At 36.2% G+C, this 25,550-nt stretch overlaps 2 protein-coding genes across 2 annotated transcripts; one reads left to right on the top strand and one right to left on the bottom strand.

Moving 5' to 3' along the window:
- Positions 1 to 1,407: 1,407 nt before the first annotated feature.
- LOC145561781 (putative serine protease EDA2) lies at positions 1,408 to 11,318 on the bottom strand. The gene is made up of 12 exons (XM_081621881.1): positions 11,073 to 11,318; positions 10,844 to 10,969; positions 10,596 to 10,751; positions 10,173 to 10,355; positions 9,927 to 10,043; positions 9,734 to 9,787; positions 9,586 to 9,657; positions 4,178 to 4,365; positions 3,647 to 3,741; positions 3,289 to 3,363; positions 2,082 to 2,165; positions 1,408 to 1,679 (listed from the first exon to the last, which is right to left on the bottom strand). Exons 1-12 carry the CDS (start codon positions 11,235 to 11,237, stop codon positions 1,558 to 1,560), a joined length of 1,437 nt encoding a protein of 478 aa, XP_081478007.1. The 5' UTR covers positions 11,238 to 11,318; the 3' UTR covers positions 1,408 to 1,557.
- Positions 11,319 to 12,790: 1,472 nt separating this feature from the next.
- On the top strand, positions 12,791 to 20,911 carry LOC145561780 (kinesin-like protein KIN-7F). The gene is made up of 14 exons (XM_081621880.1): positions 12,791 to 13,055; positions 13,612 to 13,831; positions 14,035 to 14,124; positions 14,200 to 14,300; positions 14,377 to 14,490; positions 14,615 to 14,696; positions 14,779 to 14,846; positions 15,003 to 15,068; positions 15,176 to 15,300; positions 15,842 to 16,175; positions 17,273 to 17,368; positions 17,463 to 18,878; positions 19,051 to 19,370; positions 20,455 to 20,911. The coding sequence occupies exons 2-14, from the start codon at positions 13,621 to 13,623 to the stop codon at positions 20,795 to 20,797; spliced, it is 3,366 nt and encodes a 1,121-aa protein (XP_081478006.1). The 5' UTR covers positions 12,791 to 13,055; positions 13,612 to 13,620; the 3' UTR covers positions 20,798 to 20,911.
- The last annotated feature ends 4,639 nt before the right edge of the window (positions 20,912 to 25,550 follow it).

Here is a 25,550-nt window from a genome sequence, read left to right as displayed (position 1 = left end):
AATTTATAAACCTATTGTTAGACTAGTTAAAGTTCCAACCAAATTATTATCACTTCCAAAATTGGCTTGAAAGTGTGGATAATAGCATTTAGTTTTGGATAATTTTTCACTTTTTTGGATTTGGAAAGGTAACAAGTTGGGGTGCTTTCATAGACCCATGGACCCCATAACACTCCGGGAGTCCATTTGGGTGGTTGGATTCGTCCGCTTTGCCATTAACCTATCAATTTAGCCATTTATAACTTACACACCTCTTCATAATCATTCAACTCAACCGTAAGACTTTATATGATCGACTAATGGTCATATACAGTTTCAAGCAATATTATATGACCCCAAGAAGCGTCCCCTACAATCTCGAGAATTTTGACATTGGATCACGAAGCATCCTAAATTGATCTGATTTTGTGTATTATAGCCTTTAAATTTGGACCATATTATACTCTTTTTGGACCCAAAAGAAAAGAGGTCTCGGTTCTTCCCATTGACCCCAAAAGGCCAAAATACCTTGGGAGCATTTGGGTGATTGGAGTGTCCGATTAGCCTTTAAATTGTCAATTTAGTTGTTGACGTTCACACATCCCTTAATCATCTCAAGACCACCATATGCTTTTAAGTGTATGAGTAATGATCATATATGATTCCGAACAACATTATATGACCTCGGGGTGCATTTCCTGCCATCCAAAGAGTTTTCGACACCGGATCCTAGAACCTTCAAAAATTAGTTTAAAAGCGTGAATTATAAATTTTAGTTTTGCACAATTTTAGGATTTTTTTTTTTTTTGGGATTCAAAGAGGAAATAAACTAGTTAGGGTGCTTCCATGGTTTCTAGAGAAGCAATTTGGGTGGTTGGAACTGCCAGTTCGCCTTTAAACTATCAATATTACCATTAACGTATACATTTCCTTTCATTGACTCGAGACTCGAGTTGCCACGAGGCTTTTATGTAATCGACTAACAAACGTATATGGTTTCAAACAATATTATATACCCCTAGATGCTTCCCTTTAAATACTTCATAAAAGATCAGCTCCCAATCATCAGTTAAGAAACAAGAGAACAAAACTTCATTCGTATAATCCAACAACTGAAAGAGATTAAAACTAAAGTTTCACTTCAATTTAAAACAAACAAGGCCTTAAATACGTAGTAATTAAAATTAAATTACATTCTGAAGTAATTTACAGAGTACATCCATGAGTTATAAAAGTACATAAACAGTGACCTCGTCAAAGAGTACATTGTACAAAGTAGTGGCTTCTACACTTCCCAGCATAATGAGACCCGGGTCAATTCCACCTGGGTCAATTCCTACTAAGCACACTTTGAGGGGATTTCCTCTACCCACACCCCAACCAAACCCCGGCCCCTATATGGTGTGCCATCATCATTTAGTTTTTATAAAAAAAAAAAAATTACTCCCACACTGCTGTACAAGTAGTCATGTATAAGAACAATAATTATGCCCAACAGTAGCTTAGGACGGTTATATAGCATATAGCACATATTCGACAGGTTAAATACAAGTGTTTCCAGATGTATAAGCATCCCCATTACACAGAACTCCAACCCCTAGCAGTATTTTGGCACTCAGACAACCAAAGATCTATGTGCTCTGTTACCTGTTGTCTCACTTTGTTGACAGCATCAGGAGAGCTACATTTCTTGTCATCACCTGAGTCAAAACAGTTGAGAGTGTGTTGAGTAAGAGACTACCAATAATAAAGTTAAGAGCGAGAGCTTCAAGTACAACACATCCAACAGAAACATCTTATCATTCCTCCTGATGTTTAGATTTTCAATTCAGAAAGGGAAGATTGAAACCTAATTTTCAATTTTCCTGTAGGTCTTTAAAAACAGGTACTTCGGTGAGAAAAATTTTCTAAACACAGCCTTATTTTCTGTACAGGCTTTTGAATATACACTAGAATGAATCCCAACTCATACATATAGCCCCTAACGTACTTTTTAGGTCTTCAAACACGAAGCTACATATGAAATATCATTCTTAGATAATGAAATCCTTGCCTCCAAAAAGACTTGAAAAATATAGCATATTTGTGCAACATGTACACACCTTCAATACTCAATGGTGATTGAGGGCAGCCCCGCAAGTCAGTCCCATGGCCGCAATTGTGACAAGTGACAACATAAGAAGGCACTGGAAGATGTGACAACACATACATCAGTAGGGAAAACAAAAACAAAAAAATATGGTGGCAAACAAGCTCTATCCCAATATCCATCACTTTTGATTGTGATTCCCTGGTCCCTATATCAGGATATTCCAGTTAACCGCCCAATTTTCAATAAACAAATTTCACTACAGATGTTTTATCACAGAGTAAAACTTATAATACAAGTTATACTAACTTTTACAACACTCTATGTCTGGTGCATCATCTCAAAAAATGACTTAATGATTTTTTTTATTATTTTTTTAGGGTTTTTTGTCAGAAACACCTAATAAAACCTAACTTTTGTAAGAAACTACCTAATATAAAAATGTTGTAACAAAGTACCTAATAAATGATAAAATGTTGTAAGATACTACCTTTGGCAGAGTTTTTACCGTTAATCTAATTTTATGGCGTTGATCCATCTCAAAACACCCCAAAAACCACCACGGGGGTTGGTTTTCAAGGTGGTAAGGCTATTTTCGGGGTGGTTAGAGGATATTCCGAGTTGGTAACGGTAGTTTCGTGATTCGGGATGTTGGTTTTTGGGTTTAGAGGTGGTGGTTTTGGGGTTGGAGGGTGGTTTTAGCGTGGTGGAGGCAATTTCAAGTAGGTTGTGTTGGTTTTAGGGTGAAAGCGGTAGTTTTGGAGGTGTTTTGAGGTGGGTCAATGGTGGATTTCCGGCAGAGGTAGTATTTTACAACATTTACCTTTTATTAGGTAGTTTCTCACAACATTTTTTTATTTGTAGTTTCTCACAAAATTTGGGCTTTATTAGGTAGTTTTTGACAAAAAACATCCAGCTCTTTTCGTTTAACGAATGTTGTTTAATAAAAGATTCTAGAATATTTTGGTTCCCTAGAGATGTTGAATTTTGTCTTTCTTATCATGATTTTTTACTAGCTTAGTGTTTGATTTAAGGGTGTTGCGAGTCGCTTACTCGATATATAAAAGAATATTGAAACGTAGAATTCGGATATCAGAGCTAGAAGTGTCTCGTACTAGAGGTATCTCTAGAGAATGGATAATTTGTGGCTCTTTTTTTTTTTTTTTTTTTTTTATACAAATACAGTTATCTAAAAAGGCAGTATTATGAAGGCTACTCACTGTCAGGAGATGAAATCTGTTTGGATGCATGTCGCCAGGGGTCTTGTGAGCCATTTGTAAATACTATCTTGGTACCTGTCAATGAAAGAGCAAGACTGTTTAAATAATATAATTTACGCAAAAACTTTCTCTATTATCCTATTACTATGAATCAGATTCCCAATATCCAGGCCAGAGTTCTTTCAAGTAGGCCAAAGCTTCTAACATGAGAGGCACAACTCTTTGCATATGAGAGGCACAAAACACAAACCTTTACAAATTACATAACAGACAAGCATTTCTGTGAAAAGTAAGATCCAGAGAGGAGGCCCTTTGTAATAACTATATCATTGAGAAAGGAAATGGAAAGTGTACAAACCAGCTATCTTTGTGCCTCCATAGTACAAATTAGTCTCATCAACTTCAGGGTAAACTCCATCTCCAAAGACATTCTTGCATAGGTCCAAATGGTATCTGTACATACAAACATTCAAAAATGATGAATTTGATGATACAATGAACTGATGTAAGGAGAGGAGCACTTTAGGCAGCATCTTTATTATTTAGTTATGGGTATCTTGGGAAATAAGCTAGGTAGTTAGGGAAGAACTTCTATAAAATAGAAGATTAGGTCATTAGGAGGGGATTTATGTTAAATATTGAGACAAGTTATCAGTTGTAGCTTTGGGAAAGTGCCATTTCTCTCGCAAATTGGCAAGGCTGTAGTTGGCATTATTTCAGTCATATCCATCTTGTTCTTCACTAATCATCTTCTTGTTCCCTTAATACATCATTTTTGTCCATAATTTCTCTATTTTGGTGCTTCATAGCAGATGAATAAGAAGAGTTTTAAAATGGAGCATGCAGTTACATGAAAGAGCAAGAGAGGGAGGTAAAAAGGAAAGCAAACCTTGTGTCGACTTTAGATGATCGAATGCTATCGTTTGCAGGTGCTACCTGGAAATATGCAACTTCACTGCACACTTGGAACCACCACAATCTATCAGAACTACCAGAAGCAACGTTCTTCAGGTGCTCTTGATTATAAGTTTCAACACTAAAGCCAAAGTTGTCTTTCACATATGAGGCATAAGCACCCTGCATAAAGGACTCCAGCTTAATATAGCAGAATCACAGAAATAATACTGTGTAGAAGATATTTGTAGATATTTGTTTTATTACATTTTTTGTACAGCTCAGCCTGCTCCTCCTTATTTATATATACAGAGGGCATTGTAATCGGGGAGAAATAAGATCAAAAATAAAATTCTTTTCCCTCTTTCGTTTTCTTCTCTGATTCTCTCTCTGATTTTCTCTGTTATTCAGAGATTCTTCCAGAATTTTCTGGAAATCTTGAAGAACGTCAAGATTTCACATGGTATCAGAGCTACAGTGCTCGATTCTTGATTTTAGCAGTTAATTTCTTGTGATTTTCATCTTCTTTTAATCGATTTCTTGAAGAAATTGATCGATATTTTCTTGATTTTCTCTGATAATTGATTTTAATTGATTTTTTCTTGATTTTTTTTTTTTTATCTCAATTTCTTAATTAATTGAGCTTCAATGGCTTCTGAACAATCTGTAACTTTTACTCAGAATTCTGCATCAATTTCAATGATCCTTACTACCTCTCTAATGGCGATCATCCTGGCATGCAATTAGGTACGCATATCTTGATTGGACCTAATTACATCAATTGGAGTAGAACTGTTAGAATGGCGTTGATTGCGAGGAACAAATTAGGTTTCATTGACGGAACAATTTCTTCACCTGCAATTGATTCTGATGATTATTAGAAGTGGCTGAGGAATGATTTTATGATCATGAGCTGGATCCTGAATTCGATGGATAAGGTGTTGGCGGAGAGTTTTCTATTTGTGAATTCTTCAGCTCGGTTATGGAAGGAGTTGCAGGAACGATTTGGTCATACAAATTTGCCTCAATTGTTTGAGTTGCATAGGAGCTTGACTCATATTCAACAGAATGATTCTTCAATTGCTGAATATTTTGGCAATTTGAACAAGATTTGGAATCAGTTGCAGATTCTTGAAGGTTTTCCAAATTGTTCATGTGGAGCAATTAAGACTTGTTCATGTGGTATAATGAAGAAGATTTTTGAGAATGATCAAAGCAAAAACTGATGCAATTGCTTGGTGGTTTGAACAAGAAGTATGATGCTGTGAAAACTAATCTGTTGAGTGTAGATTCTATTCCTACCATTAACAAGGTTTATCATACTTTACAGCAGATTGAACAACAGCAGAAACTTAATTCTGTTGTCACACCAGAAATGAGTGCCTTAAATGCTTCAAGAGCATCTCAGAGGTTTGGTGTCCAGAATCAGCTTTCTCTTCAGAAGAGAGACTTCAAGAAGTCTAAGAACGACTTGTTTTGTGACAATTGCAAGAAGAAAGGTCATGCAATTGACCAATGCTTCAAGATTTATGGCTTTCCAGATTGGTGGTTAGCTCTGAAAGGCAAGCCTGGTGAAATGGCTGCTACTGTTGATTCATCTCCTGGTATTCTTGAATCTTCTCCCGAGCAAGCTGGATCTAATGCTGTTGCTGCAGATCCTGTCATGGTTTCCAATGTGTACAACGAAGTGATGAAGATGATGAAGGCTCAGAACAATGGAGATTCGAGTGTTCTAGACAATCCTTTGTATGGCACAGTCAATTTTGCAGGTACAACACATCTCTCTAATGGATTTTCTTTTAATAGCATGAATTGGATAATAGATACTGGAGCCACTGATCATATGGCATGTTGCTTAGCTTTATTTTCTAGCCTGAAACCTATTCAAACTCCTCTCAAAGTAGGTTTACCTAATGGTAATTCTGTTGTTGTCAATCATGTTGGTGATGTGATTCTGAATTCTCACATTACTTTGCATGATGTTCTTTATATTCCCTCTTTTAAGCATAATTTGTTGTTTGTGAGCAAATTATTGCATCATAGTCCTTTAGTAGCTCATTTTGAGAAGGACTCTTGTGTTTTTCAGGACCTTACAACTAAAGAAGTCATGGCTTCTGGTAGAAGACAGTCTGGTTTATACACTTTTGTGAATTCTGAATTTGTAGTCAATAATTCTGTAAAAGTGAATAATGTTGTATCTACATCTAGCTGTGAGCTTGTTCATGCTAGACTAGGTCATGCTTCTATAGGCAAATTGAAGCATTTGAAATTTCTGTTTTCTGATATAATACAAATTCATTTCATTGTGAGGCATGTATTTTTGCTAAGCATCATAAGTTGCCATTCCAGTTATCCAATTCACATGCTGAAAATCCATTTGATTTGTCGCACATTGACTTGTGGGGTAAATACTGAACACCTTCTTTAAATGGAGCTACATATTTTTTGACTATTCTTGATGATAATACCAGAACAACTTGGGCCTATTTGCTACATAATAAGACTCAAGTTTTTCCTGTTATCACTTCTTTTCTTGCTTATGTTGAGACTCAATTTGGTGTTAAAGTGAAGCATATTAAAAGTGACAATGGTACTGAAATAATACAAGAATCTTGTTCTGTATTATTTGCTGACAAAGGAATAGTTCATCAAAAGACTATTCCAGGAATCCTCAGCAAAATGGAAGGGTAGAAAGGAAGCATAGGCATATGTTTGAGACAGCTAGGGCTTCGAGGTTTCATGCTAATTTGCCTTTAGATTTTGGGGTGAATGTTTGTTAGCTGCTACTCATCTTATTAATCTTCTCCCTAGTTCTGTTCTTGGTTGGAAGACACCTTATGAGTTACTCTTTGGGAAGCAACCTGATTATGAACACTTGAAGGTGATTGGATGTTTATGTTATCCACCTCATAAGCTTTTTGATAAGTTTGCTTCAAGGGCTAAGAGGTGTGTTCTGATTGATTATCCTTATGCTCAAAAAGGGTATAAGTTGTTTGACTTGGTTGAGAAGAAAGTGATACTGAGATGTTCATTTTTTGAGGATCAATTTCCTTTTAGGAATTCTTCTAATGAGAACAATGTTCCTGTTCCTCAGTTTCCACAAACTTCTTTGATGAATCCTGCTCTTGTTCCTACTTTTTCCCTTGTTCTTGTTCCTATTACTGGTTCAGATTTTAATTCTGGTTCAAGTGCTCAAATTTCTTCTCCTTCTCACACTTCTACTTCTCATTCTCCATTATCTCATACACATCTTTCTGATGATGTTGTTGATCAGAATATTGAACATTCTGATTATGAGCATTCTGTTCATGAAAATTCTGAGATTGATCATTCTGTACCCTTAAATGAGACTGATCACTCTCATAGGCCTTCCAGACCTCATATCCTTCATACAAAGTTTAAGGATTATGTCATTCCTAAATTTTTACACCAGAATCAATCTAGCCAATCTGTTTCTTTTAACAATATGGCTAATTTTACCAGTTTGGTAAATATGCTTAATACTTCTCCTGAACCAACTTCTTATAATCAAGCCAAAAATTTTCTAGAATGGAGAGATGCTATGCAACTTGAGTTAACTGCTCTAGAAAACAACAACACATGGGAAGTTACTGATCGGGAAACAGGCCATAGGATCAAAATGGGTTTATAAAATCAAATATAGATCTGATGGCACTATTGAGAAGTGTAAGGCTAGATTGGTTGCTCGGGGTGACAAACAAATAGAAGGCAAAGATTTTTAAGCATACTTTCAGCCTTGTAACTAAGTTTACTACTGTCAGATTGTTGATTGCTCTAGCTGCAGGAAGACAATGGGATATTCAGCAATTAGATATCAATAATGCCTTTCTTCATGGCTATATCGATGAGGAAGTATGTATGAAGCCACCACAAGGATATTCAGTGGGTGCTGGTAAAGTTTGTAAGCTGAAAAGATCCTTGTATGGCTTGAGACAAGCATCAAGATGCTGGAATATTGAGCTGAGCAAATTTCTGATTCAACAAGGTTATGTGCAATCTAAGCAAGATTATTCTATGTTCTATAGGAATATTGAGGGTTCCTTCACTGTTGTCTTGGCTTATGTAGATGATCTTTTGATCACCGGAAATGATTCAGCAGAGATAAGGTCTTTAAAGACCAGGCTACATGATATTTTCACTACCAAAGATCTTGGTTCTCTCAAGTACTTTCTTGGGATTGAGGTTTCCAGGACTGATTCTGGTATTTCTCTTAATCAAAGGAAATACATTCTTGATTTGTTAGCTGAAATGCAACTCCTTGAATGCAAAGAAACTTCTTTTCCTTTTCCTAGGGGGTTGAAGCTAAGTAAGTTTGAAGGGCAGTCTTTGAAAGATCCTGAAGTATACAGAAAGATTGTTGGCAAACTTCTGTACTTAAATCTCACTAGACCTGATATCTCTTATGTGGTGCAGCAATTAAGTCAGTTCCTTGGTGATCCAAAGGATACTCATCTTTCTGCTGCTATGCATGTTCTGAAATACCTTAAGGGTACTTTGAACATTGGTTTATTCTATCCTGCTGCATCACGTTCAGTGCTTAAGGCTTGTAGTGATGCAGACTGGGGGAACTGTTTGGATAGTGGCAGATCTTTGACAGGGTATTTTGTGTTTCTTGATGATTCTCTCATTTCATGGAAGACCAAGAAGCAGAAAATTGTCTCAAAGAGTTCCACTGAAGCAGAATATAGGTCCATGAGTCAAACAGCTGATGAGCTTATTTGGGTAGAAAGACTCCTGGCTGAGCTTAATATAGAGGTTCCTACTCCTATCACTCTCTTTTGTGATAACATGTCACATTGCTGAGAATCCATGTTATCATGAAAGAACCAAGCACTTGCGGTCCAAACATCATAAGTTAGATGTTCATTTTATCAGGGAATGTGTTCAAGCTGGTCTAATCAAGTGTGTTCATGTCAAGTCATCTCTTCAGTTAGCTGACATTATGACAAAAGCTCTTGGGGCAGACCAGCACAGGTTTCTTTCTCTCAAGATTGGCTTGGTTTCTCAACCAGTTCAATCTTGAAGGGGGGGTGTAGAAGATATTTGTTTTATTACATTTTTTGTACAGCTCAGCCTGCTCCTCCTTATTTATATATACAGAGGGCATTGTAATCGGGGAGAAATAAGATCAAAAATAAAATTCTTTTCCCTCTTTCATTTTCTTCTCTCTGATTCTCTCTGTTCTTCAGAGATTCTTCCAGAATTTTCTGGAAATCTTGAAGAACTTCAAGATTTCACATACTGAAATGCAACAGAAAGAAGCATCTAAAAATGAACAGAGTCCATCCCTGATACTGAAAGATATACATAATATAGCAGCTTAGATGATATTAAGGATGGAGCACCAGATATACATCGATGAAAGAAATGAGGGGGGCATACCACTAAATCTTGACCCGCTTTCTTTGCTTCAACAAGAGGAGAGCACAACTTGTCAGGATTTCCATACTGAAACTGTGGGATTATAGAAGTAGTGAGCCACTGACAAGGAATGACGGGAAATATATTCAATAGGTTAGAGTGAACTTACAGCAGTAACCGCAGCATCAGCCAGAAAATACAGGAAGTCCCCATCAATTGTTAGCTACACGAAGATTAAGGAGAAGCTTTAAATAAAACCAATAATAACAAGCCCAAATACAGGTGATAAATATGTGACATAGTCAAACATAATTCCTAAATGCATTATTAAATCCATTGTCAAGAAAAGTATAAGATCTTACCTCAGAAGCCCCAAAGGCTGACTTTAGTGCCTTCTGGTTTGAGGTCAACCCTTCTTCAACAAGCTGTGTAACTTGTTGCAAAGCAGCTTTACATTCTGGGCCAGCTGAGGCACCTATCTGCAGTAGAGACACACATGGGAGTGGATTATAACTTTATGCAGCCTCACGAAAAACAAGCACCACTAAACGAGAGTGGTGAACTAAGGACCCACAGAGATTGATGAAACACAAACCAAGATCACCCACCTGCTGATCAAACTCTGTAAAGTTGTATACAGCAAGAACCACACCAGAACTTGCAAGACTTCCACAAGTCAAATGAGGAAACTTTAGGCGGAACCAAGCACTAAGAGCTCCAGAGTAGGAGATACCGAACACAAACCAGGGATTTTCAACATTTGATCTATTAAACTTTTGGTTCAGGGATTCCTTGAGATAAAGAAAATAAAATTTAATGAATATAGATACATTCATATAATAAAACATGTAGCCGACCGCACTTGTGGGATTAAGGTCGGTAAACATATTAAAAAAGAAATACAGACATAAGCACCCAAGTCGTAACCATACAAAAGAAGATCTTATATTGTCAAGGGAGTATGATGAGAGCAAGGAACAAACAGTGCACAGATTAAAGTGGATCATCTAAATCCGAACAGAGTAATTCACCTGATAAAATTGGCGGAAAGCAGCCAAATCAAAAAGTGCCTGCTTAGATGAAAGAAATTTAAGATTTTGAGTAGTATGTAATTTAAAGGGAGAGCTTTTTCCATAGTAGCGATGCTCAGGGGAAACGATAGCAGCTCCGAACTTCTTAGCAAGAACCTGAAGTCATTGGCAAGAACATCCCATGAAAATGTGTAGCAAGTAAACTAGGAATGGCGTATGATACCAAACAAACAAGTAAAGTAACTCACGCTTAGATAGTCATTGGAAATTCCGTTACAAGAAGATTCACCACAAATTTTCAAGAAAATGGGTCCATCTGGGGCACGGAAGTAGTCCAGAAACTCAAAGTACCTCTGCTCGAATTCACGATGGTCCTGCAATTACTTCTAGTAAGTTAGATGATCAATGTTTGTTTAAATTAGAACATTCAATAATTCATGTCTAAATCAATCAAATTAAAATTAAAGTGATACATACATAAGGGGAGAAGTGATCAAGGGTCTGATTGAACCAGTGCTCTTGTGTGGTCAAGTAATTGTTTCCGGCGTGCAGCAAACGGGGGTTTAGGTAAGATGATGACAGAGATAACTCACCCAACACCACCAACAACACCGCCATCCATCTTCTACCGCCCGATTCCATCTTCAAACCCACGATTTCGTCGTCCTATCTTCCTCCTTAAGGGTTTTCTAATTGTCCTAGTTTGCTTTTTTTTTTTTTTTTTTTTTTTTTTTCAAGAAACTAAGGGCCATTGGTAGGGGCATTTATCAAAGAAAATGGGAATCAACTATTATCATTCCCTTTGTTGTTGTTTGTTAGGTTATTTTTCTCATTTTTTTTACCCTTTTCATTCCCCCAAATTCTTCTAAGTTGATTCCCCATCCCCCTAGGTATTTCCATTCCAATTCCCCAGCCACCCCAACAACACCATACCACCATCCTACTGCCCACCTAAACCACCGTAAAACCTAGCCACCGCATCGCCGCTCGTCTCCCACCCGTCGCTGCACCTCCCCCACCCCTGGCCGCACCTCCTCCGTCCCTCGCGCGGGGTAATCAGAATGGAATGAACAAAGGGAAAGAATCGGAATGGAATTGGAATCGGTATAATTAAATTGTAAATTGCAACTCGATTCAATTTTTTCATCGGTTTGCGTGTCGAAAAATATTCGGTTAAGGTTTTAGAGGCTATTTTAGCCCTGAACAATTCGAATTGAGCTCGGAATTAATAAAAAAAAATAATATAAGTGTCTCGTTTTGCACAAAAAATGTATCGATTTGTGGGCAACTATTTTTTTGCTGTAAAAACGTGACACTTACATTATTTTTTTTTCTCATTTCGAGCTCAATTCAGACCCTTAAGAATTAAAATGACTGCTAAAACCTTAACCGAATATTTTTCGACACGTAAACCGATGAAAAAGTTAAATCGAGCGAGTCTTAAGTTACAAGTCTTACCACCTTAGCCATTTATTAATTGTGTTTTTTATCCAACAAAATTATAGTTAACTTAGATAAGTTAATCTATGGCTTATTATACTATTTGTTTCCATTATGTAATGATTGAGTTTGACAACTAAAAAATGTTTATTGCAAGACTTAAACTCGAAACTAACAAGTCTTACTATCTAAACAATCAAATTAGATTAACAAACTAAATAAGTACAAACTAGCAACCCGGATCATCGCCCGAACCACTCACTAGTTATTTTTTAAATGACTGCAATTTGTAAATTACTAACTTTTAAATGAGGGTAATTTGCAAAATTTCAAAAAAAAAAAAAGAAGGGTACATAGACATCACCAGTCAATAGTCCGTAGTCATGCATAGTAACCAAGCACATGGGGTGCTTGTGTCAGAATTAGTATTTTTTGCTGGTCAAACAAACACAATAAAGGGGAAAAAATAAATTAATGTGGTCCCAAATCCTAAAGGCATTTATGCTAAAATTATAAGGGTGGGTTGTGGATGGGAAAGAATTTGGATTTCAAATTCTAACACCGCATTACTGGCAACCTTGACTTGGAATGTAAGGAAATTACCCAAAGACCTCAAAAGCCGATACTTAAGTAGAGTACGGAGTAACAAATTATTACTTTCTCTATTTATTTTAAAACAAGGGTAATACTGTAATTTAGAAGCGCGCGGTAAACTACGGCATAATGAGTGAATATTAAGTGAGACAGAGAAGATGAACGAAAATCACAGGAGCTAAGAAGCAATTATGAGACAGAGAGAGAATGGAGTGACACTCTACCCGCCCAACCAACTCAAACAACAGGGCAAATCTCTCTCTCTTCTTTCACTTTGCTACAACCTTCTCTGATTTCTCTGCATTCTTCACATTTGGTTTTGGTATCTTGAAAAGTGTCGGTGCAAGCATTGGATCTCGGATCCCAGAATTGAAGTCGATGATGAATTAATGCCGACAAGGAGGAGAGAGAATATTGTGGAGTTAGGTACTTATTCTGCTCTAAATAATACGGAGTACTTTCTACTTAGTAGTATTGTTTTTGTCTTCTAATTACAGTACCTAATCGTCTTCAATTCTTGATGCTCCCAAGTCCCAATAATTACTGTTTTATAGAGTATATGATATCAACTAAACTCCAAAGTTGCGCCGTTACTTGTTTCAATTGTTATATTATAACCCAGACTTTGTTAAATGTATAGATTAATTATCTTGTTAATTTTGTGAAACGACAAGATGATGAAGGTGTAAAAGCTTAAAAAGAAGGGTGGCCGTGGCCCTGCCCCATGTGTTGCGCTAGTACACAGCAGACCATATGCCATTTTTATTTTTTTAATGGTTTATAGACAGACAAAAGTATTATATATATATATATATATATATATATATATATATATATATATATATAGGGTTATGCTTTGGGAATTACAAACTAAAAAGGGGGAAGGAATCAACTATGATCGATCTGTGGACTGTGGGAGGTGATAATTGAGTTTGGACTAGTACTACATTGTTAATTTAGAGTGTTGATTATATGTTTACAGACTGATAGGATGGCTAGTGCTGATGCTGAACAAGCCTCCAGCTGCCCCGACCCGGCCGAGGAGAGGATCTTGGTGTCCGTTCGTTTGCGTCCTTTGAATCACAAGGAAACTTGTAGGAACGAGCCACTGGATTGGGAATGCATCGATCATACCACTATTGTTTACAACAACAACAACTTATCTCCTGAGCGATCACTCTATCCAAATTCCTTTACATTTGGTATTCATATTTCATCAATCCTGCTTTCTGCCAGCCTTCTGTTTTTATACTACTGTAGTATATTAATTTGTTGGGAAATTCCATATATTAGGCTATTGAAGTTGATAAGTGTTTTCATTATGCTCTTCAATCGTTTTATGTGGATATACGGTCTACAGATGCTCTGCTCATCATCCTTATACTGGCTATTGCTTTTGATTTAGACAGGGTGTTCAGGTCTGATTCCTCCACAAGGCAGGTGTACGAGGAAGGAGCAAAAGCAGTTGTTCTTTCAGCTCTCAGTGGCATCAACTGTGAGCACATCATCTTACACATTTGTCAGCTTCTCTTCTTGTAAAGCTTGTTGTTTACCAATCCTGTTTTTGCAGCAAGTGTTTTTGCATATGGTCAAACAAGCAGTGGTAAAACATTTACCATGTCTGGGATAACAGAATATACTATGGAGGACATATTTAACTACATATACAAGGTGAAATCACCACTGCTTTTTAAGCTGCCTTTACCCAATTTCAACTCTCCACTTAAAGATGCCTGTATACTTGTAGCACAAAGAAAGAGACTTCCACTTGAGGTTCTCTGCTATGGAGATTTACAATGAATCAGTAAGGGACCTCCTCACAGCAGATAACAGTCCCCTTCGCCTTTTGGATGACCCAGAGGTGATATTTCTTTTTATCAGACTAGAATATATATATTATTACTTCAAATAAAATAGTATATTGACTGGATGAGACCTCCCTCTTCATTATTCGGGTTTGCAATTTGTCGCATTTTCCCTTGCAGAGAGGTACGGTGGTTGAAAAACTTACGGAAGAGGTTCTGCGTGACTGGAGCCACTTCAAAGAACTTCTTGCCATGTGTGAAGGTAAAAAAATTTGATGTCCAAAATGACATGTGTTTTCATTGAATATTGGAGACTACATAAGCACCTTCTTTTATATTTGCAGCACAAAGACAGATAGGAGAAACTTTTCTGAATGAAGTAAGCTCGCGATCTCACCAAATTCTCAGATTGGTATGTTTCTCATCAAAATAAGGACTAGAAAATGATTCAGTGACTGACAAAATGTTATTGGCTCCTAAACTTACTCAAAGAATGGATTAGGGTGAATGAAAGAGGAACAAATTTTCAAGCTAATCTCATTTGATCAATCACTCTTTGTTTTTGCAGACAATTGAAAGCTCTAATCGTGAGTTTTTAGGCAAGAACAATTGTAGCACCCTTGCAGCTACTTTGGTAAGATTTGATATGTTGAACCAATTAAACACATGGTAGGGGCGGTAGCTTCTATGCAGTGATAATAGATAATGCCTCTCTTTTGATGCGCTTTTACCTGTCTGCAGAATTTTGTTGATCTTGCGGGAAGTGAACGTGCATCACAAGCGTTATCCGCTGGATCAAGGTTGAAGGAAGGATCACACATAAATCGTAGTTTGTTAACATTGGGAACAGTTATTCGCAAACTGAGGTGGTTTTTATCTACTTCTTAGAGCTATTCTGGTTTACTTGGCTGATTACTGTTTCTGCTCTTATTGTTTTTTTTTTCCCTTCTGTTTATTTATTAGTGATGTTCACCTTGTTCTCTTGTGTACAGTTCTTAACCTCCTATCTCATATTTTTCTGTCAAGTGGCAATTGAAAACCCCAATTTTACAAGTTTTTTCACTGATGATTCCCTTCAGACAACATTAAAAGAGTAGAATCTATTGTTTTCCACTTTGCCTTAACTGTTAAAGATCGGATTGCAGATAGTTCTAGGTGTAGAGCATTTCCACTTTTTGCTGTCTCTATCCTGTTGCATTTCTTCTGTTACTAGTTTAACTACTACGCTTTTGTTTTTCCTAGTTTTTTTTTTGTCTGCTCTTTGTTGCTATTATGGTGCATGGCAGGTCTCATAATACTTCCACTATAGTGTCCTTTATGATTTTTTCTTTACTTGAACAAGGCGAGAGTCAGTCAATATATGATTACAAGTGTGTTACTGATATACATCGTATACTTCATGTACAGCAAGGGACAAACTGGTCATATTCCTTACCGAGACTCTAAGCTCACCCGCATTTTGCAATCCTCTCTGGGAGGCAATGCTAGAACTGCCCTCATATGTACCATGAGTCCTGCACGTAGTTATGTTGAACAATCAAGAAACACACTCCTTTTTGCAAGTTGTGCAAAAGAAGTTACTACTGATGCACGTGTCAATGTTGTCATGTCTGACAAAGCCTTGATGAAGCACTTGCAAAGAGAATTGGCGAGACTTGAGAGTGAGTTGAGGAATGCAAGCCCCTCTACCAGATCTGATGCTACTGACCAGTTGAGAGAAAAAGACTATAAAATAGATGAGGTATTTTTTTTAAGGATCCAGCCACGCAAGAGAGCAAAAATATTGTTTTGTCCTGTTTTTAAGACATTGGATATGAACTGTGTTAGCGGTAGGAGCCAAACAGAAATCTGTCAACAATGCACTCACGTTATAAGCATGTTTGAGTACCAGTATTACCTTCCACAATTATTCACCATGTGGTGCCATGCACTTGACTATGACATAGTACCACAACATTTTTGCATATTATATATCCTGACACAACAATTGCTATCATCTATATATGCCAGCTAGCTTAGTTGGTTAAAGTCTTAGAGGGTGGTATGCAAGACATGAGAATTAAATCTCAGATTCTCATCTACGTCATTTACCCTCTGTGGCTTTCTATGTGTCAAAAACAATTGGTTGATAACTCTTTTTTCTAACTCTTCATAGGAGTTGGAGTTTGTGAGTCTTGAACATGAAAACTCCCATCTGACATTAAATTTTTTGACCACCTAGGCGAGGACTTGCTGACATTTATGGCCAATTAATTGTGATAAATTATTCCGTTTATAAGAGATTAAAAAAGAAAAAAAAAAGAGCACATTTATAAATATTACAACCACCCTATTGACTACTTATTCCTCTCACAACCACCCACATTTGGAGCTTCCATCTCTCCACTCCCCCTAATCACTGCCTCTATCCAGTCTCCATGAGCCCCACCATGCAAATCCACAGGCCTGTCTTTATCCCAGTATCACACAAGTCAGAATAATGGTTTGCTGTTTAGATCAAGTTAGTTTTAACTTTTAAGCTCTCTGATGTAAATTTTAGGCTTTCTTATTTATTTTAACCTAATATATGGTGAATATTTGAGCATCTTACTTGCATTGCTAGGGGAAATCTTTTTAATGGACTGGCCATAGGTATCTGTAAATTTCATTTCAAATTATACATGGTGCTTGTGCTAAGTTACATCCATGTGTGCAACATGTATTGATGTATCTCACTAAATCCAAGCCTCTGGTGTCTCATAGCAGTGACTTGGGATGTATATTATTCTCCTAGAATTAACCCATCTGATCTATTGTCCAATGTTCATTAACTGATTTTGTTTTCTTTCTGTAATTTAGTTAGAGAGAAGAGTAAAAGAGCTGACTGTGCAGCTGGACCTCGCTCTATCACAGATTCAAAACTTGCAGCAGGGGGTTAGAGAACGAAGACCATTTGTAAGAGAATTTGCAGTTTATAAACTCCGAAGATATCATCAAACAGGATAAAAACTATTTTCTTTGTTTGCTTAGTCTTTTTATTTTCATGCAGGAGGAAGATTCTTCTTACCCTAAGCTGCATGTTCGACAAGCTTCAGAACATTCCTCTTCCTTTACGACTACTATGGTGGATCATAACTCCTTAAGTGCTCATTCTCTGACTTTCGACCCCCTTGAGTCTCCAGATAGACAGAGTAGACTTAGTTATGATGAAAACTATTCAGTTTCTGATATTGATGAAAATAACTCCCCAAGCAGCTCGTTTGAAGGGGTTTTTATTGAGAAACCTATTGATGCCTCCCTGGCCATGCATATCCAGACTACTATTGTCAGCGGAAATGACCATCCTCGAGTTCCCAAAGGATTTGAAGAACAAACAAATGACTTTCCAGAAGCTGGTCAAAACAGAGTATCTGAGGAAACAGGGGGGCGAGCACCAAACTCCTTTGAAATTGATCTGCACCACATGGCTGAGGAAATTGGAGAGGAAACCTCTAATACTTTTGAACTATGTCTCCAGCATGTTTCTGTTGGAAATGAATCCCAATTCCCCAACTTTGTCGAATTTGATCCGTACCAAGTTTCTGAAAAAATTGGAGAGAAAACCCCCAACTCCTATGAATTTGATCAGTACCACGTTGCTGAGGGAATTGCAGAGAAAACCCCCAACTCCTATGACTTTGAGCAGTACCACGGGTCTGTGGAGTCTGCAGAGAAAACCCTCAACTCCTATGAATTTGATCAGTACCACCTCTCTGAGGGAACTGCAGAGACAACCCCCAACTCCTATGAAATTTATCAGTACCACGTCTCTGAGGGAATTGCAGAGACAACCTCCTACTATGATGACATTAATCCACAACAAGCTTCGGAGGCAGTTGGGGAACAAATTGATAATAATTTGGAAAAACACTGCAAGGAAGTTCATTGCATAGAATCTGAAAATGTACTTAGTAATTTATGGGCTCCAGAAGAGGAAAGAAAATCATTATTTTTATTGGGTTGTGTGAATGATTGTTGCACAGACAAGGAGCCAAAAGAAAGTGAATTGGATAACATGAATTCGTCTTCTCATCAGGATTACGAAGAACCTGGCAGACAGCTAATGAATGGTGTGCCTAAAATTCAGAATTTGAATGGTGTAGAGAATAGTTCTCAATCCAATGATGTAAGTATCTCATCTCCATCATCACCAGTCGAGGTCAAGTATAAGATAAAATATGAGAGTGGAGATGGAGAGGTTTTCACACTCGAGGATAGCAACGGGAAGCTTTCTGCACTGAATAATAATAATGACTATAAATTACCTCAGATTTCTATTGGAGATATGGGTCTTGATGAAACTCAAGTTGCAGATGTTAATGTATCCAATCATATGGATAAAACTGAGAACCATACATCTGTTTCAATCAAAAAAGAAGTTACCAGGGCCAAGTCTATGGATCAAATTCAAATTCGAAAATTGCAGGTAATATTTCAGATTTTACCTCCTCTCTTGTGCTCAATCTGTATTTCATTAGTGATCGTTTGGAATTTTGGTGGTGTACTGGTGTCTATCGTGGAAATTGATCTGCAGTTTACTTTCTAGCTGTACCTTCTATTTTCAAAATTTTTCTCTGAACCGATTATATCTGTTTCAGGTGGAGGATACTTTTCAGAAGGAAAATAACTCTATCAAAAACATGAAAGATTCTGGCTTGAATCCTAAAGATGATTTGTGTGATAGTCCTCCTTGGTCTGCAGATGTTAAGAGACTACAGAGGGAGATAATTGATCTCTGGGATTCCTGCAACATTTTATTAGTACACAGAACATATTTTTTCCTTCTTTTTATCAAGGGTGATCAGGCAGACACAATTTACATGGAAGTAGAACGCCGAAGGCTCTCATGCATAAACGATGCATTTTCTTGGGGCAATTCTATTGTCTTAGATGGTCGCCAACTTACGCCTGGTTCAAGGTATGACAATCCAAAATTCGGTGCTTTGAGCTCAGGAATCCTTGTCTGAGGTTCCAATTCTTAACTTGCATTACTCTCTATACTCCGGATTAAAACTAGTACTTACTATTATACTCCCTCCGTTTTCAAATACTTGTTTCATTTCTCCATGCGCGGAGTTTTAGGAGAAATTGAAAAAAGTAATAAAATATGGAGGTAGTGGGGTTGGTGGAAGAATAATTGTAAAAATCAAAAGTATTTGAGAGAATGGGAGAAGAGAGAATATGAAATTAATAAAATATGATTTATGTTGGGTTCACTAGTTGAGAGAAATTGATTAAATATTGTAAAAGTTTTCCAAATAAGGAAATGGAGCAAGTATTTTAAAAAGACCGGAAATGAAAAGTGGAGTAAGTATTTAAAAACGGTGAGAGTAGCATTACTTATAGGATGAGAAAGTAGGTGACGTTAAATGGTAATTTGGATATGATGCCATTCTACCTTATTTATGTGAATTATGTCAATGGCTGTGCTGACCCCATTTATGGGATTAAGACTTTGATTGATTAATTGATTGATGTCAATGGATGTGATCAATTAAAAACAATATGGATTAGTAGGGATGGTCAAGGCGTATGCAAAACGCACACACTATACATCCGATGAACATCAAGGGTAAAACCAAAGCACGTGAAGACTAAAATAAAAGAACATGAACTCCAATGAACATAACATCATCTTAGTTATAACTATTATGTTTATTGGAGTTAGTCTTCATGCTCTTTGGTTTAGGTTTGATGTTTATAAGTTTATTGCATGCACAGTGAGCATTGTGTAGACGCCTTCACCACCAAATTTGCGCAGGATTCATTGCAAATTTTCTTTCCATTTGTGTGGCCTGCTTATGTTAGGAAATTGTTGATTAATAATGTATGGTGTTTGGCCAAACATGATTTGTGAGATCTTGTAAAGCTTAAAACCACTTTGAAGTCTCACTGCTAGCCTTTCCGTAGAAAAAGTGGGCTCATTTTCTGTGTGTGTGTTAGGGGAAGGGGTTAAAAGGGAGAATTTGGAATGATAAGTTAACACTGTTGTTTTGAAGCAGTAGACGGTCTCTCCACAAAGAGAGGAAAATGTTGACCAAGCTAATGAAGCGAAGGTTCTCTAGCCAAGAGAGAATGGATCTGTATGTGAGATGGGGCATCAATTTGGATAGCAAAAGGCGGAGCTCACAACTTGCACATCTCCTTTGGGCCAATACCGTAGATATGGACCATATCTTGGAAAGTGCCAAAATTGTAGCTAAACTGGTTCAGTTGAATGAACCCCAGGTGCCTAAGGAAGTTTTTGGCCTTAACTTGTCGACAACCCAGGTGCGGAGGAAATCATTTAGTAGCAAAATCTTAGCCGTCCCTTGTAAGAACACTTTTATGGATGGCAATCATTGATAATACTTCTCTAGCCAATTGTAAATATAGACATGTACTTTGTATTGCAGACATGTACATTTTGGTGTTGAGTAATCACAAGCTTTTGTAAAATTATTCCCAAGGCATTTGCGATTTGCCATTTGCTGCCAGAGCATCTTTTGAAATGCTCACCCTAATTTTATTATTATTATTATTATTATTATTATTATTATTATTATTATTTATATTTTTATTTTTATTTTTATTTTTATTTTATTTTATTTTATTTTAAGAACACTTTTCGGTCTTTTTGTTCACGAAATCGTTAACATTTTCCAAACTCTTTATAAGTTGACCCTAGTCTATCATAAGATGTTTTTAGTTTTTTACCCTAAAGGTCAATACAACAATTTCTAAATTTCTAAATAGCATTTTCCCCTTTTTTTTTTTTTTTTTTTTTTTTTGGAAAAACTGATATTAATATTCTCAACTTTGCTTCATTTTTTTTTTTAATAATCTCAAATTTGGATTATTTTGGAATAATTCCAACTTTGAGCTGTTTACTTTCTTCAATTTCAAACCGGTCAACGAAAGTCAATGATTTGTTATAACAAGTTATATGCCTCGTGTCAAGCTGTAATTGATCCAAAAAAAAGAAAAACTTTTTTTTTTTAAAAAAAGAGAAAACCCCTTATCCTTCCTATCGGACCACCCTAAACACCACCACCACCTATTGCCACCCGGCAGCGTCTACCTCACCCTACACTTGCCCCAAAGTTGCACTGGTTTCCCCCCAATCCCCCGCACCAGTGTTGCGACCCACCCCCACCACTAATCCCTCCTTTTTTGATCTAGTTCTATGCCTCCAGAATAAAAAAAATCCCTTTAAATCCCTCCCGCCATTCGAAACTCCCTTGAAACCCCCCCCCCCCAAAAAAAAAAAAAAAAACCCCAACAACCCCTTCCTCACTATCGAAAACCCTAGCCGCTAGGGTTTTGGGGTAAGGGGAGTAGTGGTTGAAGGTTTTCAAAGTGGTGGAGGGGTTTTTTGGTGGTTGCGTGAGGGTTTTGAGGAGGGGGATGGTGGTTTAGAGGGAGGGTACCGGAGGAGCAACACCAGTGGTAGGGGAGGGTCGGCGGTCCATTAAGGGAGAATGCTAGGCTGGTTGGGTGGGTGGCCGAATTTTATTGGGTGGTTGGCGTTTTGGCTGTGTTACCTCTCTACAAGGATACGAGTTTATTAAACAACGCATTACAAATAAATAAAATACATGCTTGAAAAATAAGCATATTTCAAAGCTCAGTTAATGTAAGTTCTCCTATTACAAATTGAATATGGATAAAATTTTAACACTTAATTTACACTCTATTCAACACTTTATCATTAAATTCACATCAAATACGTACTTTAAATTAGATCAATATGTAGTATTGTCTATTGTTTCTTGTTCTCCAAAAAATTACAACTTCATATAATTAAATTTGAGTGATGTCTTTGGTTTGGGTATAAAAATAAGAAAGATAGTTATATACAATTGGGTGAATGGTTCACCATGAGTATTTTATTTTTATTTTAATGGCTATTTTTCATTTAATCATAAAAATAAATAAATAAATAAATAAAATAACCTTAGGTTAGTTGGGTGCACAGTGCACCCGGATGTATATATAAATTTTAATCATAACAAAATTGGCCTACAATGAAAAACTTCCAAGTTATATAAAAATCTAAAACATTGCAATTAGGTTGTTCAGGTGTTATTAGCTCTTATTGTTGATATCATAAAGCGAACTTTATATCATAAGATTCACAAATGTCAATTTGTAATTCCATATAGATGCTCCAGAAAAGTTACTAACAAACAATATGGAGTATGCGAATTTATTGTTGTGATGAATGAGTATGTAAATGATTTACTTACCTGCCCTACCATTTGGTTTTTTAAACATCACGAGTCATGAACTCATGACCATTTTAAAACGAAAACACTTTGGAATTTGAAACCCTCACGTTTGCTCAAATATCATGAAACATGGCACTATTGCAAGATGCAATTACCCGCATAACTCAAGGTTGATTTTAAGTTTAATTTTTGAATTGCCGTAATAATTTGATAAGTTAGTCATTTTTAGCACACACTCCCTTTCCTCAAAAAAAAAAAAAAAAAAAAAAAAAAAAAAAAAAAAAAAAAAAAAAAAAAACACACACACATACTCCTTTTGTCCCATAATAAGAGAGTATGGTATTTTTCTATTTATACAGATTTCAAAATGTATTCTCTTTGGATTTTAATACGTGTTCCACTTTGACTTTTTTTAATCTTCACATAATGGTTTTAACTTGATTAATTTACTAATATATATAAAATAAAAAATTTATTGTATCATATATTGTTGGATTCATTATAATGTATACTTTTATAGTATCAATTTTCCTATATTAACATATAATTAGATAAATTAATGGTTAAAGTCCTGTCTCACAATGCATATTTGGCCAAAATGTAACACTTATTAATGCACGGATTAAACACTACTCGTACCACTAATGAAATACTAACAACTATGTTATATTTTCAAAAACAAATAAAATTAGCTTTTAATAAATAAAAAAATTATCTTCACCATTAAACACTACTCCTACCACTATATTATCAATACTTAATTTTTTTTTATTATTAAATACTGTTTTAATTTAGTCAAACCACTATAAGTTAAAGTCAAACAAGCTTTTTACTTAAGTTTTACAAAGAAAATTTAAGCCTAAATAGTGTTAATTTTATTTTTTTTATTGCTTAGAGAGCCATAAAGGCGGGGTGAGAATCGATTTCATGATCTCCTGGAACTGAGAGAAAAGCTCTAACCACTTGAGCGATTCCTCACTCTCAAATAGTGTTAATTTTATGGTCCCATGCAATTGCTTTTTTTTTTTTTTTTTAATTTTGAATAATTAAAGGCAATTCCTACGCGCTATAAATAATTATAAACATTTGTTAAGTCTTAATTGAACACGGGGTGAGATGGAGGGGGCCAATGCACATAATTAATAAGATGATAGAAGATGATATGGTCCATCCATACATCCTTTTGGTGAAGATGAAGCTTCTTCTTAACCTCCCACCAATCATAATACCACTCAGGCACTCACCAGTCACCACAACACACACACACACACACAAAAGTTAGTTATTAAACAAATACTTTCTCCGTTTCTATTTAGTTGACACGTTTGATTTAGGCACATATATTAAGGAGAGGAGAGAGAGTGAGAGAGAATCATAAAGCAAGTGGGGTAGCTTGAAAACGCAAGGTAAAAAATTTACCCCAAAAGAAAATGTGTCAACTAAAAGAAAACTTCCTAAAAAGGAATACGTGTCAACTAAAAAAAACGGAGGTAGTATAAACAAAAGCAGAGTCACAATAGAATATGACCGAAAAAAACTTCAACAATAAAGAAATGAGACACATTTAGATGCCATTAACTTTGGATTATTATTCAATAATCCGAACTTTGTAGGGTATTTGTTTTTATTGGTCTCAGCTGATCATCCAACTTGTTATAACAGGTTATTGGACACATGTTACTACTGCACCGTGATTGGTAAAAAAATATAAGATAAAAAAACACTACAACAAAAACGAGCAAAAATGCAGCCACTAAAAACTGTTACAATTTGGCAAAAAACCGTTGCAATAGACCTATATTCCAACGATTGGTGGACATGTAAGTTTCTCACATTAATAAAATATGAGAGAGTCAAACCCTTTAAAATAATATTAAGCAACTATCCTCATATTGTCATATGATTTAAGATAGAACTTCTTGGATTTGTACATAAAGTGTTCATAGTATCTAACCCTATGGGCCTGTTCTATTCAGCTTAATTTCAGTTCAGTTCATTTAAGTTCAATTCAGTTTCTAATTTCTTTCTCTCATAAAATATTCATTTCAACACAGTTCAGTTCAGTTCCGTTCCAATTAGTTCAGTTCAATAAATTGGAGCATGCCCTATGTGCAGCCAAAATGAGTGTAAGAATTTTTAGTGAGGGGCTGTGACTCACGATAGAAGGAGTGTAATTGAAGAGTTTTTGTTAAAACTCATTGGTTTGGAAAACGCCAAAAAGAGAGTAAATTAATTGATTTCTCCGTTCACCAACCTCCAATATATCAACCATATAGACCTTGAGTTAAAAAAGAACATTAAAGTTGTTATTGAGATTGTAGCTCCATTAATAGCAATTAATAAGTGTTAAAAATGTCAAGAGAGTTTGGAGAGATGTCAATATCAGCTTGCCTAAAAGCGTTGAGATCTTGTGTGGGTCCGTGTGAGACCCCTCTGTGATCTCCTTTTGCTGCTTACGCTAAACCAAACCACCCCACCCCCCCTCTTTTTTTTCTTCTTTTATACACCATAAATAAAAAAATTAATCACCTGTTGGTTTGAAGGAAATTTTATATTGTAATTCTTATGTGTATAAAATTGGATATATTTTTATTTGAAAATATGTCTTTAAATTAGATGTTACAAAGTACAAAGAGCATTTCATATAATTAATCGTTTCCATATTGATCGTAGTCCATAGATATGTAGTGTCATTGAATTAGGTCTCCAAGGTTAGATATTGGTCTAATCCAAAAAGGTTAATTTTGACCTACTCTGTATATTAGAGAGGCAAGATAGTAGCACAACACATACCTTAAACTCCCTTCGTCTCCTTTTGTTTCTCACTTTTGAAGGAAAATCACGGGAATTAAGGTGGAGAATGTGAAGTAATGAAAGTATATGAGAAC

This window comes from Chenopodium album, chromosome 10 (assembly GCF_948465745.1).
Source record: "Chenopodium album chromosome 10, dcCheAlbu1.1, whole genome shotgun sequence".
Classification (NCBI taxonomy): Eukaryota; Viridiplantae; Streptophyta; class Magnoliopsida; order Caryophyllales; family Amaranthaceae; genus Chenopodium; species Chenopodium album.
Note: the sequence above shows the minus strand (reverse complement) of the source record. Positions and strands in the feature narration are given on the sequence as shown.